The sequence below is a fragment of the Pseudophryne corroboree genome, chromosome 11 (genome assembly GCF_028390025.1).
Source record: "Pseudophryne corroboree isolate aPseCor3 chromosome 11, aPseCor3.hap2, whole genome shotgun sequence".
Lineage (NCBI taxonomy): Eukaryota > Metazoa > Chordata > Amphibia > Anura > Myobatrachidae > Pseudophryne > Pseudophryne corroboree.
The window spans coordinates 176,788,758-176,808,115 of record NC_086454.1 but is presented as its reverse complement, the minus strand read 5'-3'; the positions used below and the strand labels follow the sequence as shown (position 1 = coordinate 176,808,115).

The 19,358-nt window shown below is 47.2% G+C and overlaps 1 protein-coding gene across 2 annotated transcripts in view; it reads right to left on the bottom strand.

Moving 5' to 3' along the window:
- Window positions 1–316: 316 nt before the first annotated feature.
- The window catches only part of LOC134969271 (uncharacterized), an 87,247-nt gene continuing 68,205 nt past the window's right edge, over window positions 317–19,358 (bottom strand). For both annotated transcript variants that reach the window (XM_063945115.1, XM_063945114.1), the window contains exons 5-12: window positions 16,363–16,502; window positions 13,490–13,678; window positions 10,890–10,979; window positions 9,640–9,729; window positions 9,356–9,478; window positions 9,091–9,222; window positions 1,158–1,274; window positions 317–1,070 (exon numbers count right to left, since the gene is read on the bottom strand). In XM_063945115.1, the coding sequence (XP_063801185.1) occupies window positions 945–1,070; window positions 1,158–1,274; window positions 9,091–9,222; window positions 9,356–9,478; window positions 9,640–9,729; window positions 10,890–10,979; window positions 13,490–13,678; window positions 16,363–16,502 (1,007 nt within the window). In that variant the 3' untranslated portion in view covers window positions 317–944. The remainder of the gene's footprint in view (window positions 1,071–1,157; window positions 1,275–9,090; window positions 9,223–9,355; window positions 9,479–9,639; window positions 9,730–10,889; window positions 10,980–13,489; window positions 13,679–16,362; window positions 16,503–19,358) is intronic.

Below are 19,358 nucleotides of genomic sequence, written 5' to 3'. Positions count from 1 at the left end.
GTCATATGAGAAGGCTTTCCACTCATACTCAGTGATTTTCCATTGGCGCAACCATCCCGTTCTATTTCTGCCATACCTGTCCTTTTACTATGTTAATCATTAAACCAGCCTCCGTTCTTCTGATAAAGCAATCCACCCGTTCCTTTTTAAATAGCAACAACAACAATGAATCCTAACATTATTTCTATGGTTCTTAATTCTTATAGTTTAAACTTCCTATTTGTTGTCATATTATAGAATAACATATGTAAGAAGTTATATAAGTAAGAGAATATCCACCAAGCACATTTGACAATAGAGTATGAGAACGCAAGGGTTTGATTTACATTTTTTTTAATTGTATCTTTGTTTTTCTCAGGAAAACTATTTATTCTGTTAAAAATAAAACACTTTTGACTTATCTGCATATTTTAAATCTTCTTTTCCATTACAATTTATTTTTGCATCTTTCAGCATCCAAGAACCTGGATAGTGATGCTGCTCTCATTTTCCACACCTGCAACCATATCACACTGCCATAGGCAATTTCGGGGTCTAATCATGAAGCAGTGAAAACAGTGGAGAAACAGACTTGTGGAGAAGTTGGCAACCAATCAGCATCTCCCTTACATTTTATAGAATGTACTTGATAAAGGCTTCATTCAAAGCTGATTGGTTGCCATAAGCAACTTCTCCACTGGTCCTTTCTCCACTCTTTTCCCTGCTTCATAAATAGACCCCTGAGCGGCCTTTGGTATTTCCTATCTTTAGATTCCTATTCTGCAATGTATGGAAGTATCAGGCACATCTAATGAACAGAAAACATCTCCACAAGCACCCCTAGGACACTTTTACTCCACCTGTGTTGTATTCCTTATAACTGTCATTATTTACAGACCACAGTATTAACAAAGCAGACATTGAAGAAAATAAGGTTTGAGTTGTTCAGATGAAAGAATGAGTGGTTACGGGATGATGTCCAGGGGTTTCTCAGCATAGAACAGACCCCAGCGCTGGTCTCCAAGATTACAGCGATGAAGCTTTTCTTTCCATCCATCAATAATGTAGTTGTAGTCCTCTTCAGAAAAACTCTATGGTAGGGAAAAAGATACAGTGAGAATTCACCCACTACCAATTGTTCTAGAAATCATTCCATCAGCATTTCTCTAGGCTGTTACCTCTACGAATTCCTGCTTTATCTCTTGTGTCCGTGTAAGTTCCTTGTTCAGAACTTGTACAAATTGTGCTGTTCGATCCTGAGCATTTACTTTCACAAAACCAACTTTCTGTAAGAACTGTAGGGAGAGGGAATAGCCTGTCATTTCTAATAAAGCTATGGCAAACCCATATGTACACTAGACAGGTATAGCAGTATGAGACTTCTAATGGCACAAACCCTGCTATGATAAATGTAATGACACTCCCTCTAATGTTCTAGAACATCGTCAGCAGAGTGAGTAATGAGTAATGCTGTTCCCGCTTCTACATTCATCTGCAGAAACACATAAGCAAGCAAGTAGAGAAGGGGGCATCAGGTGTCTGGCATCCACTTCCCTATGCCAGAAACACTATTACCCCCTTCACATCGCAAATGCCTGGTCCCACCCGGTAATGGGCATTTGACCCTACATGCTGCCATCCCAACCCAGCATATTGCCGGGTCAGGTTGCTATCCAGGGGCGGGGACTGTGGCGGGGGCGGAAGCAGCGCTGGAGATGAGCTCATCTCCACGCGGCCTCTCCCTATGTAGTAAACGGGTCCCGGGTCACATCGACCCGGGACCCGTTCACACTGCCACTGACCCGGTATTCAACCCGGGAATAACACTGCTTTATTCCCGGGTTGAATTACCGGGTCAGGCGACCCGGGAATTCGCCATAGGCCCTTTCACACCGCACAGTGACTCGTGTAGACCCGGCAATATGCTGGGTTGATACCGGGTTATTTGTGCGGTGTGAAAGGGGTATAACATGGTAGACACTATTATCTGCTTTACCGTCAAAGCGGGCAATTCAATTATCTGCAATATGTGGCTGCATACATCACAAATAATTACAGATGTGTCCTCATACATCTAGCCTCATTATGCCGCGAGATGCCTGGCACGAGTGAGCTGACCGGTCCTATGTAACTCTGCTAGCATCAGGCGTTTTATTTGACGAAAATACATCTTATTCACAATGACGCACCAGGATACTGTGCTGATTAATTTGATATGCGACACTTGTATATCTGTGAGCAACTAAGTCTGTATATGAAGCACAACCATACTTGACATGGAAAAAAGCTGCAACCGCTGCATCGTAGCACTTTGTATGCAGATTCACAGGGGGCCATTACATTTTTTTTTAAGCCGCAATAATTGGGAGCCGATTTTGCAATTTAATTGATTTGGCACCCTTAAATTATTCCGTGTATCGTGCCCAATTAGACAGGGTTTAATCACGCAAAACCGAACTAAACTAGTGGGCGTGACGGGAAAAAGTGCTGTTTAGGTACCCAAACAGCGGACTGTTAGCACATTTCAGCACACCAACTCCAGGGGCTGCAAGCACAAATGTGTCTGCCGCGGATAATGGGCGTCTGATTGGAGCAATAATTTAATAGCTCAAATAGATGCCCATTCATTTAGACGCCCATAAAAACAATTGAATTCCTCCCAGAGACTCAGTCGCACACAGATATACAAGTGTCATATAGCAAATTAATCAGCACAGTCTCCTGGTGTGTCCTAGCCACATTTTGTAGCGACTAAAATGCATTTTCATCAAAAAAGATGCAAAAAAGACACCCAACATTAGCAGAGTGACTGCAGAAAAAATAAGATTTTACTTACCGATAAATCTATTTCTCGGAGTCCGTAGTGGATGCTGGGGTTCCTGAAAGGACCATGGGGAATAGCGGCTCCGCAGGAGACAGGGCACAAAAAGTAAAGCTTTTCCAGATCAGGTGGTGTGCACTGGCTCCTCCCCCTATGACCCTCCTCCAGACTCCAGTTAGGTACTGTGCCCGGACGAGCGTACACAATAAGGGAGGATTTTGAATCCCGGGTAAGACTCATACCAGCCACACCAATCACACCGTACAACTTGTGATCTAAACCCAGTTAACAGTATGATAACAGCGGAGCCTCTGAAAGATGGCTTCCTTCAACAATAACCCGAATTAGTTAACAATAACTATGTACAATTATTGCAGATAATCCGCACTTGGGATGGGCGCCCAGCATCCACTACGGACTCCGAGAAATAGATTTATCGGTAAGTAAAATCTTATTTTCTCTATCGTCCTAGTGGATGCTGGGGTTCCTGAAAGGACCATGGGGATTATACCAAAGCTCCCAAACAGGCGGGAGAGTGCGGATGACTCTGCAGCACCGAATGAGAGAACTCCAGGTCCTCCTTAGCCAGAGTATCAAATTTGTAAAATTTTACAAACGTGTTCTCCCCTGACCACGTAGCTGCTCGGCAAAGTTGTAATGCCGAGACCCCTCGGGCAGCCGCCCAAGATGAGCCCACCTTCCTTGTGGAGTGGGCCTTTACAGATTTAGGCTGTGGCAGGCCTGCCACAGAATGTGCAAGTTGGATTGTGCTACAGATCCAACGAGCAATCGTCTGCTTAGACGCAGGAGCACCCATCTTGTTGGGTGCATACAATATAAACAACGAGTCAGATTTTCTGACTCCAGCTGTCCTTGCAATATATATTTTTAATGCTCTGACAACGTCCAGTAACTTGGAGTCCTCCAAGTCACTTGTAGCCGCAGGCACTACAATAGGCTGGTTCAGATGAAATGCTGACACCACCTTAGGGAGAAAATGCGGACGAGTCCGCAGTTCTGCCCTGTCCGAATGGAAAATCAGATATGGGCTTTTGTAAGATAAAGCTGCCAGTTCTGACACTCTCCTGGCCGAAGCCAGGGCTAGAAGCATGGTCACTTTCCATGTGAGATATTTCAAATCCACCTTCTTTAGTGGTTCAAACCAATGAGATTTTAGAAAGTCCAAAACCACATTGAGATCCCACGGTGCCACTGGAGGCACCACAGGAGGCTGTATATGTAGCACTCCCTTAACAAAGGTCTGGACTTCAGGGACTGAAGCCAATTCTTTTTGAAAGAAAATCGACAGGGCCGAAATTTGAACCTTAATAGATCCCAATTTGAGACCCATAGACAATCCTGATTGCAGGAAATGTAGGAATCGACCCAGTTGAAATTCCTCCGTCGGAGCACTCCGATCTTCGCACCACGCAACATATTTTCGCCAAATTCGGTGATAATGTTGCACGGTTACTTCCTTCCTTGCTTTAATCAAAGTAGGAATGACTTCTTCCGGCATGCCTTTTTCCTTTAGGATCCGGCGTTCAACCGCCATGCCGCCAAACGCAGCTGCGGTAAGTCTTGAAACAGACAGGGACCCTGCTGAAGCAAGTCCCTCCTTAGAGGTAGAGGCCACGGATCTTCCGTGATCATCTCTTGAAGTTCCGGGTACCAAGTCCTTCTTGGCCAATCCGGAACCACTAGTATCGTCCTTACGCCTCTTTGCCGTATAATTCTCAATACTTTTGGTATGAGAGGCAGAGGAGGAAACACATACACCGACTGGTACACCCAAGGCGTTACCAGCGCGTCCACAGCTATTGCCTGCGGATCTCTTGACCTGGCGCAATACCTGTCCAGTTTTTTGTTGAGGCGAGACGCCATCATGTCCACCATTGGTCTTTCCCAACGGGTTACCAGCAAGTGGAAGACTTCTGGATGAAGTCCCCACTCTCCCGGGTGAAGATCGTGTCTGCTGAGGAAGTCTGCTTCCCAGTTGTCCACTCCCGGGATGAACACTGCTGACAGTGCTATCACATGATTCTCTGCCCAGCGAAGAATCCTTGCAGCTTCTGCCATTGCACTCCTGCTTCTTGTGCCGCCCTGTCTGTTCACATGGGCGACTGCCGTGATGTTGTCCGACTGGATCAACACCGGTTTTCCCTGAAGCAGAGGTTCTGCCTGGCTTAGAGCATTGTATATTGCTCTTAGTTCCAGAATGTTTATGTGAAGAGACGTTTCCAGGCTCGTCCATACTCCCTGGAAGTTTCTTCCTTGTGTGACTGCTCCCCAGCCTCTCAGGCTGGCGTCCGTGGTCACCAGGATCCAATCCTGTATGCCGAATCTGCGGCCCTCCAATAGATGAGCACTCTGCAACCACCACAGAAGAGACACCCTTGTCCTTGGAGACAGGGTTATCCGCAGGTGCATCTGAAGATGCGACCCTGACCATTTGTCCAACAGATCCCTTTGGAAAATTCTTGCGTGGAATCTGCCGAATGGAATTGCTTCGTAAGAAGCCACCATTTTTCCCAGGACTCTTGTGCATTGATGTACAGACACCTTTCCTGGTTTTAGGAGGTTCCTGACAAGCTCGGATAACTCCTTGGCTTTTTCCTCCGGGAGAAAAACCTTTTTCTGAACCGTGTCCAGAATCATCCCTAGGAACAGCAGACGAGTTGTCGGCATTAACTGGGATTTTGGAATATTCAGAATCCACCCGTGCTGTTTTAGCACTTCTTGCGACAGTGCTAATCCCATCTCTAGCTGTTCTCTGGACCTTGCCCTTATTAGGAGATCGTCCAAGTATGGGATAATTAATATGCCTTTTCTTCGAAGAAGAATCATCATCTCGGCCATTACCTTTGTAAAGACCCGAGGTGCCGTGGACAATCCGAACGGCAGCGTCTGAAACTGATAGTGACAGTTTTGTACAACGAACCTGAGGTACCCCTGGTGTGAGGGGTAAATTGGAACGTGGAGATACGCATCCTTGATGTCCAAGGATACCATAAAGTCCCCCTCTTCCAGGTTCGCTATCACTGCTCTGAGTGACTCCATCTTGAACTTGAACTTCTTTATGTACAGGTTCAAGGACTTCAGATTTAGAATAGGCCTTACCGAGCCATCCGGCTTCGGTACCACAAAAAGAGTGGAATAATACCCCTTCCCTTGTTGTAGAAGAGGTACCTTGACTATCACCTGCTGAGAGTACAGCTTGTGAATGGCTTCCAAAACCGTCTCCCTTTCGGAGGGGGACGTTGGTAAAGCAGACTTCAGGAAACGGCGAGGTGGATCTGTCTCTAATTCCAACCTGTACCCCTGAGATATTATCTGCAGGATCCAGGGATCTACCTGCGAGTGAGCCCACTGCGCGCTGTAATTTTTGAGACGACCACACACCGTCCCCGAGTCCGCTTGAGAAGCCCCAGCGTCATGCTGAGGCTTTTGTAGAAGCCGGGGAAGGCTTCTGTTCCTGGGAAGGAGCTGCCTGTTGCTGTCTCTTCCCTCGACCTCTGCCTCGTGGCAGATATGAATAGCCCTTTGCTCTCTTATTTTTAAAGGAACGAAAGGGCTGCGGTTGAAAAGTCGGTGCCTTTTTCTGTTGGGGAGTGACTTGAGGTAGAAAGGTGGATTTCCCGGCTGTAGCCGTGGCCACCAAATCTGATAGACCGACTCCAAATAACTCCTCCCCTTTATACGGCAAAACTTCCATATGTCGTTTTGAATCCGCATCGCCTGTCCACTGTCGCGTCCATAAAGCTCTTCTGGCCGAAATGGACATAGCACTTACCCGTGATGCCAGTGTGCAGATATCCCTCTGTGCATCACGCATATAAAGAAATGCATCCTTTATTTGTTCTAACGACAGTAAAATATTGTCCCTGTCCAGGGTATCAATATTTTCAATCAGGGACTCTGACCAAACTACCCCAGCACTGCACATCCAGGCAGTCGCTATAGCTGGTCGTAGTATAACACCTGCATGTGTGTATATACTTTTTTGGATATTTTCCATCCTCCTATCTGATGGATCTTTAAGTGCGGCCGTCTCAGGAGAGGGTAACGCCACTTGTTTAGATAAGCGTGTTAGCGCCTTGTCCACCCTAGGAGGTGTTTCCCAGCGCTCCCTAACCTCTGGCGGGAAAGGGTATAATGCCAATAATTTCTTTGAAATTATCAGCTTTTTATCAGGGGCAACCCACGCTTCATTACACACGTCATTTAATTCTTCTGATTCAGGAAAAACTATAGGTAGTTTTTTCACACCCCACATAATACCCTGTTTAGTGGTACCTGTAGTATCAGCTAAATGTAACGCCTCCTTCATTGCCAAAATCATATAACGTGTGGCCCTACTGGAAAATACGGTTGATTCGTCACCGTCACCACTGGAGTCAGTGCCTGTGTCTGGGTCTGTGTCGACCGACTGAGGCAAAGGGCGTTTCACAGCCCCTGACGGTGTTTGAGTCGCCTGGACAGGCACTAATTGATTGTCCGGCCGTCTCATGTCGTCAAACGACTGCTTTAGCGTGTTGACACTATCCCGTAGTTCCATAAATAAAGGCATCCATTCTGGTGTCGACTCCCTAGGGGGTGACATCCTCATATTTGGCAATTGCTCCGCCTCCACACCAATATCGTCCTCATACATGTCGACACACACGTACCGACACACAGCAGACACACAGGGAATGCTCCTAACGAAGACAGGACCCACTAGCCCTTTGGGGAGACAGAGGGAGAGTTTGCCAGCACACACCAAAAGCGCTATATATAACAGGGATAGCCTTATAATAAGTGCTCCCTTATAGCTGCTTTATATATATCAAAATATCGCCATAAATTTGCCCCCCCTCTCTGTTTTACCCTGTTTCTGTAGTGCAGTGCAGGGGAGAGACCTGGGAGCCGTCCTGACCAGCGGAGCTGTGAGAGGAAATGGCGCCGTGTGCTGAGGAGATAGGCCCCGCCCCTTTTCCGGCGGGCTCGTCTCCCGCTATTTAGTGAATCCAGGCAGGGGTTAAATATCTCCATATAGCCTCTGGGGGCTATATGTGAGGTATTTTTAGCCTTTATATAGGTTACATTTGCCTCCCAGGGCCCCCCCCCCCCAGCGCCCTGCACCCTCAGTGACTGCGTGTGAAGTGTGCTGAGAGGAAAATGGCGCACAGCTGCAGTGCTGTGCGCTACCTTTAGAAGACTGCAGGAGTCTTCAGCCGCCGATTCTGGACCTCTTCTGACTTCAGCATCTGCAAGGGGGCCGGCGGCGCGGCTCCGGTGACCATCCAGGCTGTACCTGTGATCGTCCCTCTGGAGCTGATGTCCAGTAGCCAAGAAGCCAATCCATCCTGCACGCAGGTGAGTTCACTTCTTCTCCCCTCAGTCCCTCGTTGCAGTGATCCTGTTGCCAGCAGGACTCACTGTAAAATAAAAAACCTAAGCTAAACTTTTTCTAAGCAGCTCTTTAGGAGAGCCACCTAGATTGCACCCTTCTCGGCCGGGCACAAAAATCTAACTGGAGTCTGGAGGAGGGTCATAGGGGGAGGAGCCAGTGCACACCACCTGATCTGGAAAAGCTTTACTTTTTGTGCCCTGTCTCCTGCGGAGCCGCTATTCCCCATGGTCCTTTCAGGAACCCCAGCATCCACTAGGACGATAGAGAAAATGTATGATGCTACATCTGCATGGGAGAGCAATATGCTCTCATTTTACTGTGCAGGTGTTAAGTGAAATGAGCAATGCTGCGGTTGCACTGTACCGCCATTATGAGATTTACCACACCATAGCAAGGGCATATCGCCAGCTTCACGGACAACTGAACTGCCCCCAGAGAATGGCTATCATTATTATAAGTCCCTGAAACCTACCAGAAGCATAGATTGGGGATTGATAAAAATGTTCAAATGCTGCCTGTGGCAGACATGGAATTGTGGGAAAAGTGGGCCTAATTCAGTAAGGATTGCAGACTCTGCTAATTAGCAGAATCTGCAATCCTTTTGTTAACGTGCTGGGGACCGCCCATCGCAGGGCAAGGCCACCCAGCATGCTGACCGCCGCCTCCCCCCTTCAACAAGCCCGCAGGAGGCACGGCGCTATGTTTCCGATCGTGGCGGCTGCGTGTGACGTCATGCAGCCGCTGCGATCATGCCCACTGTTTCCCCATCACCGAAAATGAAGGGCCATAAATATCACTTGCTCTATCATACCATGGGAACTCATGTACACAGCCATTAGAGGGATCATTTTCATCTCACATGCAATTATAGTCTATGTACAGTCCCACACAGTACCTGGCCATACTCCTCAGGTGTATACAGAATATATCCTCTCTGTTGCACATACTCCTGGAACACTGGAGACCAAGGGCGTTCTCCACAGCAATAATCTGTGATCAGGAGTTTCCCTCCAGGTTTCAGCCAGGACTGTCAGAGAAACAAACACAAACATGTTTTTTAACATTCACAAATAGAGCAAATGTAATGGAAACAGATTGGTGCCACTGGGATAAACTGTTTAACATTAATAAGAAAACATAATAATTATTCCATGTCTTACATAGAACCTCCTGAAGAGGGCGCCCTTGTCATTGATGTGCAGGATGGTGTCTCTGCTGTACACCACATCAAATGATGCTTCAGGGAAGATCCGCCGTGTGGCATCACCAATTTCAAACTGTACCTGTGGAAGAAAGCAGAGGTTGTGCTTATTGTAGTAGAAGACTTGGCTGATGTATCTAGAACCGCTTTTGGGAAAACAGAGCGTGGTTTGAGTAGTTAATACTGTACATACAAGATTTTGCCAGCTGAAAGTTCCCAACCAGGCTAAGTTAAATTACTTACCATAGGAGTTTTCTCTTGGATGGCTCTCTCCATGGCAATCTCAACCATGTTAGACGACAGATCCATCCCCAGGACTTCCACTCCATATGTCTATAAAGAGAAAAAGAAGCACAATTTATGTGACTCAACAGTAATGTCATACATAACGCTGGCTGCCAGCGGCAAGCTGAGTCATACAGTAGCTGCATATAGCTGTGGGCCAAGCATTCCACAGAGGCTCAGAGACACAACTTCAGGCTCAGGTTGTTGTATTTTCATTCATACAATTATACTACTTTTTTTTCTCCACCAGACAGCATTTAGTAGTGGGCAGCCTTTGTCACAGTCATGGCCACCAACACCTGCTTAACCCTAGTGGCCTGCCCAACTGGAATTGGTTTTAAGAATGGTGAAAGATGCAAAGTAGTCACTTTCACACAGTGGGCCTAATTCAGACCCGATCGCACCTCCGCGAATCTGCAGAGGTTTACGATCGAATAGTCGCCGCCCAGCTGGAGTGAAAATCTGCACCGTGCAAGTCTGCGTACGAAAAGCTTTGCCCACACCGGTCAGCTGCAAATCCGTTTGCAACTCACTCACCATCAAATGATTTTTCTAGTCTGTGCAGTCTGTGCTTAGCCCAGGACCTACGCCTGCAGTGCGATAGAAACAGGCTGTTCAGGGCCGGAGCTGAAAAAGCATGGGAATGCCTGCGTTTATCCTGACACTCCCAGAAAACGGCCAGTTACAACCCCCAAACGTTCGTTTCCTGACAATCACCTTGCATTCGCCTAGCGATCAAAAAAGATGCAGGATTTTTTTGCAGTTTAGCCTCGCGCCTGCGCATTACGATCCGTATGCATGCGCAGTCATTCAATAATCGGCCGCTTTGCAATTTCGCACAACAGCGATCAGGTCTAAATTAGGCCCAATGTCTCTGGAATATAGGATTACTAAATTACCTTATTATTATTACACAAGGTTAATGGCAAACAGTAGTAGCGTGATAAGGTCACACCACTTTGCCTCTGTTGCTGGAACCATTAGCTTCATATATTACATAGATTAACTACTTGTGGTAGTGTATCTTGGACCCAGTCAGAAGGTGGTGCTACAAACCTTGACTCTCATAAACCATAAAGTTACCTTCATGGCTGTTATACACCAATCTTACTCTCGATCTTTTATAACTTTTGATACTGGAAAACTGAATTCCTCTGGTAAGAGTCAAGGTTTGTTATGATGACCATTATATATAACAGTGACTGTACCTTGGACATGTAGAAGTCTCCTCCACCAATGCCACAGCCCACATCAATGACACGCTGCCCAGGTACCAGGTTTAGCATAGAGATAAACTCCTGAGAGAGAAAGATCAAAGACATCAATGCAGAAATCAGATGTTTTGGGAGTAATTGACTTTGTTCTGGTCATACAGTATGATGGCCACTGTGCCCTGACTGTACAGCCCACCAAGCCTGCCCTCACATTCCACACCTTATAGTTCTGGTCATAGAGTATGATGGCCACTGTGCCCTGACTGTACAGCCCACCACACCAGCCCTCACATTCCTCACCTTATTGTCCCGGTCATACAGTATGATGGCCACTGTGCCCTGACTGTACAGCCCACCACCTGCCATCACATTCCTCACCTTATTGTTCCGGTCATACAGTATGATGGCCACTGTGCCCTGACTGTACAGCCCACCACACCTGCCCTCACATTCCTCACCTTATTGTCCCGGTCATACAGTATGATGGCCACTGTGCCCTGACTGTACAGCCCACCACCTGCCATCACATTCCTCACCTTATTGTTCTGGTCATACAGTATGATGGCCACTGTGCCCTGACTGTACAGCCCACCACACCTGCCCTCACATTCCACACCTTATTGTTCCGGTCATACAGTATGATGGCCACTGTGCCATGACTGTACAGCCCACCACCTGCCCTCACATTCCTCACCTTATTGTTCCGGTCATACAGTATGATGGCCACTGTGCCCTGACTGTACAGCCCACCACACCTGCCCTCACATTCCTCACCTTATTGTTCCGGTCATACAGTATGATGGCCACTGTGCCCTGACTGTACAGCCCACCACACCTGCCCTCACATTCCTCACCTTATTGTTCTGGTCATACAGTATGATGGCCACTGTGCCCTGACTGTACAGCCCACCAAGCCTGCCCTCACATTCCACACCTTATAGTTCTGGTCATAGAGTATGATGGCCACTGTGCCCTGACTGTACAGCCCACCACACCAGCCCTCACATTCCTCACCTTATTGTCCCGGTCATACAGTATGATGGCCACTGTGCCCTGACTGTACAGCCCACCACCTGCCATCACATTCCTCACCTTATTGTTCCGGTCATACAGTATGATGGCCACTGTGCCCTGACTGTACAGCCCACCACACCTGCCCTCACATTCCTCACCTTATTGTCCCGGTCATACAGTATGATGGCCACTGTGCCCTGACTGTACAGCCCACCACCTGCCATCACATTCCTCACCTTATTGTTCTGGTCATACAGTATGATGGCCACTGTGCCCTGACTGTACAGCCCACCACACCTGCCCTCACATTCCACACCTTATTGTTCCGGTCATACAGTATGATGGCCACTGTGCCCTGACTGTACAGCCCACCACCTGCCCTCACATTCCTCACCTTATTGTTCCGGTCATACGGTATGATGGCCACTGTGCCCTGACTGTACAGCCCACCACACCTGCCCTCACATTCCTCACCTTATTGTTCCGGTCATACAGTATGATGGCCACTGTGCCCTGACTGTACAGCCCACCACACCTGCCCTCACATTCCTCACCTTATTGTTCCGGTCATACAGTATGATGGCCACTGTGCCCTGACTGTACAGCCCACCACCTGCCATCACATTCCTCACCTTATTGTTCCGGTCATACAGTATGATGGCCACTGTGCCCTGACTGTACAGCCCACCACCTGCCATCACATTCCTCACCTTATTGTTCCGGTCATACAGTATGATGGCCACTGTGCCCTGACTGTACAGCCCACCACACCTGCCCTCACATTCCTCACCTTATTGTTCCGGTCATACAGTATGATGGCCACTGTGCCATGACTGTACAGCCCACCACCTGCCATCACATTCCTCACCTTGTTGTTCTGGTCATAGAGTATGATGGCCACTGTGCCCTGACTGTACAGCCCACCGCACCTGCCCTCACATTCCTCACCTTATTGTTCCGGTCATACAGTATGATGGCCACTGTGCCATGACTGTACAGCCCACCACCTGCCATCACATTCCTCACCTTATTGTTCCGGTCATACAGTATGATGGCCACTGTGCCCTGACTGTACAGCCCACCACCTGCCATCACATTCCTCACCTTATTGTTCCGGTCATACAGTATGATGGCCACTGTGCCATGACTGTACAGCCCACCACCTGCCATCACATTCCTCACCTTGTTGTTCTGGTCATAGAGTATGATGGCCACTGTGCCCTGACTGTACAGCCCACCGCACCTGCCCTCACATTCCTCACCTTATTGTTCCGGTCATACAGTATGATGGCCACTGTGCCCTGACTGTACAGCCCACCACCTGCCATCACATTCCTCACCTTGTTGTTCTGGTCATAGAGTATGATGGCCACTGTGCCCTGACTGTACAGCCCACCGCACCTGCCATCACATTCCTCACCTTGTTGTTCTGGTCATAGAGTATGATGGCCACTGTGCCCTGACTGTACAGCCCACCACACCTGCCCTCACATTCCTCACCTTGTTGTTCTGGTCATACAGAATGATGGCCACTGTGCCCTGACTGTACAGCCCACCACACCTGCCCTCACATTCCTCACCTTAGTGGTCTCCAGTCCTCCTGTGCTCACAAAGCCCTCCCCAAATATTTTCTCATAGCGAAGGATTCCTCTGCGGGAATACTGCTGGTTATCCAGGAACTGCTGAAATGTCACATAACCGTTGTGGCCATTGTGGGTGCGAGGGACCTTCTGCAGCATCCAGCAGACCTGGTTCTGATTCTTCTTTATCTGGACACAAGATTTGAAGGCAGTCAGTATAAAATGAAAGCATGCATTGTGTATGGGAAAAGATAGGAATGATGAAAAAAACAATACAAAACTGTAAAACAAGAAATAGAAATGGTAACATACAGATGGAATAAAAATGATGTTTAACATACAATTATGGCTTCACACAGCAGAGACAGATCAACCCGCATGCTGTAAGACCAAGTAACAATAAATAAATGGTAACATAAACCGCTTTCATTTTGTAGAAGCCTATTGCTCCGCAGCATATGGCACAGACGGTCCTCTGGTGGGGTGGGGGTGGGCGGAGTGAGAATCAATATCAGCCCCCTGTTCTCAGAAAGACACGGCCCAATGCTGACTAGTGATGGCCCTTACCTGGCCCCTCGCTGGTGATGGCCGGAGAAATACGTAATAAACTACGGAGTTGCTTGGAATTTGTTTACAGACCACCTGCATTTGCTTGTGTCAGGGCTATTGTTGTGCTGCTGCCTAACAACGTTATTTTTGGGCAATCAGATCCTTGTAGCCCAGGAAACCAAACAAGCTATAGTAACCGAGTAGTGTGCTCCTAATTTTAACAACATAAATATTTGTGTTCCATTTTACAGATACAGTAGTGAGTAGTTGTGCACTGTTTCATAATAGCAAGTAGTTGTGTCCTGTTATAATAATGGGCTTGATTCAGACCTGATCGCTGCTGTGTGTTTTCGCACAGCGGGCGTTCAGCTATTAACTGCACATGCGTATGCACCGCAATGCGCACGCGCATCAGCAAACAACAACAGACATCGCCGGTCAGCGACAGGCTGGTGCGAAAATTCTAATCGCAACGTCATTTGCATGCTGATTGACAGGAGGAAGTTGTTTGTGGATTGTAACTGATGGTTTCTGGGAGTGTCAGTAAAAACGCAGGCATTCCTAAGCGTTTTCATGGAGGGTGTGTGACGTCAGCTCCGGCCCCGATCTGCCAGTTCTGATCGCACTGTAGGAGTAAGTCCTGGGCTGCACACACTGGTAAAAAGCATCCACTAGTGAGTGAGATGCGAACGGATTTGCAGCTGTCCGCTTACTGGAGGGATTTTTTGCAGCTCGGCGTACACATGCGATCGCACACTTGCATGGTGAATATACACTCCCCTTGCGCGGCGACTATCTGATCATAGGGCTACAATTTTAGCAGCCTAGCAATCAGGTCTGAATCACCCCCAGTGTTTGGTAGATATGCCAACTCTTGTGATAGCGTTTTCTTTAAAAGTACTCCCATAATTAATAAACCCATATATATATATCTTTCTATCTTGTCCCTCCATGATCCAACTGGTCCCTTGGAATCCTAAACATGTGAGCAGATCTCCCTCATATGTACATTTGACATTTCTTTGCTTTTTCAGTTTAGTTGACCCAATGTTTCAGTGAATCTATAGCATCGAATTTACAGACCAATTGTAGAAAATCTGTCTTGATTGTGATTCCCTATTATTGAGTATGTAGGGTCACTGTTTAATATAGAAAAGTAGATGTGGTTGTTCAGCAAATAACCCGAACAGCCAGACTTGCTTACCACATACAGTATATGTGTAATCACTTAAGGCCCCTACACACATCACAAGTGACAGGACCAGCCATACACACTTGGCGATGCCGGCAGCGATGATGATGAGGTGGTGGTGGGGGTCTGGGGGGAGCAGGACCATGCTGCATTAGGCAGCATGGCATCATTCTCCACCTCCTCAGATCTTTCTGCATGTTCAAAAGATCTGAAGAAACGATCCGCAACCTGCAGGTGCTCACATGTGCTGCAGAGCCAGACTGCTATATGGTGCTACCTTACAGCAGGAGGGTAGAGTGGCGTGGTACTGGTGCCACCTTACAGCAGGAGGGTGGAGTGGCGTGGTACTTGTGCCACCTTACAACAGGAGGATGGAGTGGCGTGGTACTAGTGCCACCTTACAGCAGGAGGGTAGAGTGATATGGTACTGGTGCCACCTTACAGCAGGAAGGTGGAGTGGCATGGTACTTGTGCCACCTTACAGTAGGAACATGGCGTGGTTTGGTACTGGTGCCACCTTTGAGGCAGGAGTGGCATGGTACTAGTGCCACCTTACAGCAGGAGGGTGGAGTTATGTGGTACTTGTGCCACCTTACAGCAGGAGCGTGGAGCAATGTGGTACTGGTGCCACCTTACAACAGGAAGTGGAGTGGAGTGATGTAGTACTTGTGCCACCTTACAGCAGGAGGATGGAGTAGTTTGGTACTAGTGCCACCTTACAGCATGAGGGAGGAGTGTTGTGGCACTGTTGCCACCTTACAGCAGAAGGGTGGAGAGGCATGGTACTTGTGCCACCTTACAGCAGGAGGATGGTGGTACTGGTGACACCTTACAACATGAAGGTGGAGCTGTGTGGTCCTGGTGCCACCTTACAGCAGGAGGGTGGAGTGGCATGGTACTACTGCAACCTTACAGCAGAAGGATGGAGTGGTTTGGCACTGGTGCCACCTTACAGCATGAGGGTAAAGTGGTGTGGTACTGGTGCCATCCTATAGCAGGAGGGTGGAGCATTGTGGTATTGGTTCCACCTTACAGCAGGAGGGTGGAGCAGTGTGGGCCTGGTGACACCTCACAGCATGAAGGTGGAGTGGTGTGGTACTGAGTAACAGATACAAGATGAAGATGCTCTCACCTTTACATATGTCTGCACCAATTTTGACATCACAATCTCAAAACCATTGTCTCCAGTGAGTGAGGTTACAGATGTCAGCAGGTGATTATACTGAGCAGGGCTACGATAAACTGAGGGGTTAAATGTCCTCCCACGGTCACCTAAAATAAAGTTACCAGTTTTCATTAGTTTTCCCATACATAGAACACAGTTTCAGTTCACTCCTATTTCTAAGCAATCAGAATAACTGTAAAATGGATCTATAATCCTTGTACAATTTTACGTAAGTATCTATAAACAGTAGTGAGCAACAGATCACAAGATGTTCTCCTGTGGGTCCTCAGACCAGATATAGTTTTCCTCTTGCTCTGTCCATGGATGATGGCAAAGGGCCTGATTCAGACTTGCATGATAACCCGATGGTCAGCGTACAAGTCAGATTGTAATAATAATAATATTAATTTTATTTATATAGCGTTCTTTCTCCAGTAGGACTCAAGGCACTTAACAGAATACAGTACAGAAACAATGAAGAACAGAAAAGCTTTTTATAAAATACAGAGAGCATGGAGATATTAAAGGGACAATTACAGAAATGCTTGAGAAAAGAGGAAAGTCTTCAGTTCATTTTTGAAGGATTCTATAGTTGGGGCCTCTCAAACTGTGCGGGGAAGCGAGTTCCATAGACAGGGGCTACATGGCTAAAAGCTTGGCCCCCAAATGAATTACGGGAGATTCTAGACACTGCTAATAGTCCTTCATCTACAGATCGCAGTAATGGAGTTGGCCAGTATGGGATCAGAAGCTGCTTCAGGTACCTTGGGCCCTGGTCATGTAGAGCTTTAAAAGTCAGCAAGCCAATCTTGAAGACAGTTCGCCATTTTACCGGCAACCAGTGGAGGGAGTAGAGAATTGGTGTTATGCGGCTGGAACGGGGCTGGTTGGTTAACAGCCTGGCAGCTGCATTTTGTACCAGCTGTAAGCAGTGTGCTGGGAGACCAAGGTAGAGGGCATTGCAGTAGTCTAATCGAGATTATATAAATGCATGTATGACTTTTGGCAAATCTAGTGGGGAAACTGCGCATGTGCAGAACGGGTCCTGCATCCTCACATGCAGCACCCCCTAAGCCCCAGCCTGATGGGGAAGGGGCGGCAGCTAGGTCCGTTCCTCAAAACAGAGGCCTGTCACCTTGTTGGAGTGCCGAAGTCAGTGTCTGGCAATGCAGATTTACTGGCCTTGGCTGCGGATCTAAGACAGCATTCAGGTTGATCCAAGGTGCGTCTTCAGACACAGCAGTGTATCACGGGAGCAGCCAAGAGGCGTCTATTTATACCAGAAGCCTCCTGATGGGGATCAGTACTAAATGCCGCCGGCCGGAACACCCACGGAGGGAGAATATGTCGGGATTGTGGCGGTCGGGATTCCGGCGTCGGTATTTCGACCGCCGGGATTCCGGCCGGCGGCATCTTGACCGCAGCCCTCCTGATGCATTAGCATATTAGTTGGACAGTATTGCATAGTCGCTTCCCTGCAGCTGTGCAAAAACATACAGCTTTGAACCAGGCCCAATATGCCAGAAAAGTGCGTTACAACAGCCAAGGCAGCAGAGCAAAGCTAGGTACACATTATGCAATATTTTTAGTCGACCCGACAAACAGCAGATTTTTTTTAGGCACTGGAATCAATAAGTGATTTTTTTTTTTTTAAATGTCCAAATTTTGCCCACCCCACACTGAATTTGCATATGCCCGCCCACAAGGAGGATGAGGTAATCAAGATAAACCATAGGAAGTATGGGCAGATTATCGAGAATGCACAGAATACACTGCATGATATTGGGATTATTTGGCCGATATTTCTGTCAAGGATGACTGGATAATCAAGATCAGCGTATCTGGATGTTTTTGGAACATTTTATCGGTGTTTGGCCATAACGCTCATGTCTGCGTACTACACAATATAACAGGTCGATCACCGAGCACTCTCATTGTGCGGGTACTACTCAACACAATATTATCAATTGTATTTTTGAGAGCATTAATAATTCACTGCTCTTATGTTACACGTCATTGCTGTAAATCAACGAAAACCTAAAATAAATAGATTTGCATAAAATTATATATTGTCACTTTTCAATGTTGAAATGTCGAGTTACTGTGATAGTCACTCCTAATGCATCACTAATCAGTCTACCTGTGCTACGTTTTTCTTTGTTACCAAGGCAACAGCAGTGAAAGGAACAAACACAAAAACAAGTTTATAAAATTGTATGCGTGAGTGAGAAATTTAGAACAGTTCTTATCAATGAACTTTACAGAGATTCAGCAATGGCTGAACATGAACTATAAACAGGAAAGTAACCCAACCTGAAGAGTAAAAAACCAAAGCCATAGGAGTAAATGTAACAGGGTGCGAGAATGCTTGTATTTTTAAAGAGGCAATCATTTACAAGGCAAAACCAGGTTGGTTTTGCCTTGTAAATGATTGCTACTTTAAAAATACAGCCATTCTCGCAAACTCCCGCACCTCTGGCTTCTCGCACCCTGGGGCAGATGTATTGATGTATTAAGCCTGGAGATGTGATAAAGCAGTGATAAGTGGAAGGTGATAACACACCAGCCAATCAGCTCCTAACTGTCATGTTTCATATCATAATGATTGGCTGATGCATTATCACCTTCCACTCCTCACTGCTTTATCACTTCTCCAGGCTTAATACATGTGCCCCACTATTACATTTACCCCCTGATGTCAGCTGTTACACATTCTGTCAGTAAAACCAATCAGTTTGTATCATACACAGCAATGTCCTTTTGCACAGTGTTACATCAGATGAGTGTGTCGTCGTTAATGTACGTCATTTTTATTTTGGTGTTGGTATTTGGACAGACTGAGCACTAGTGGGAGTAGGTCAGGAAGAGACACTAAGTGGTCAGTGGGTAGACTGAGGGTAACCTTTAAGGCGGTAAGCCAGACAGAGCCCTGTGGAGGCAGGGTCTACAAAAACAAGCAGAAG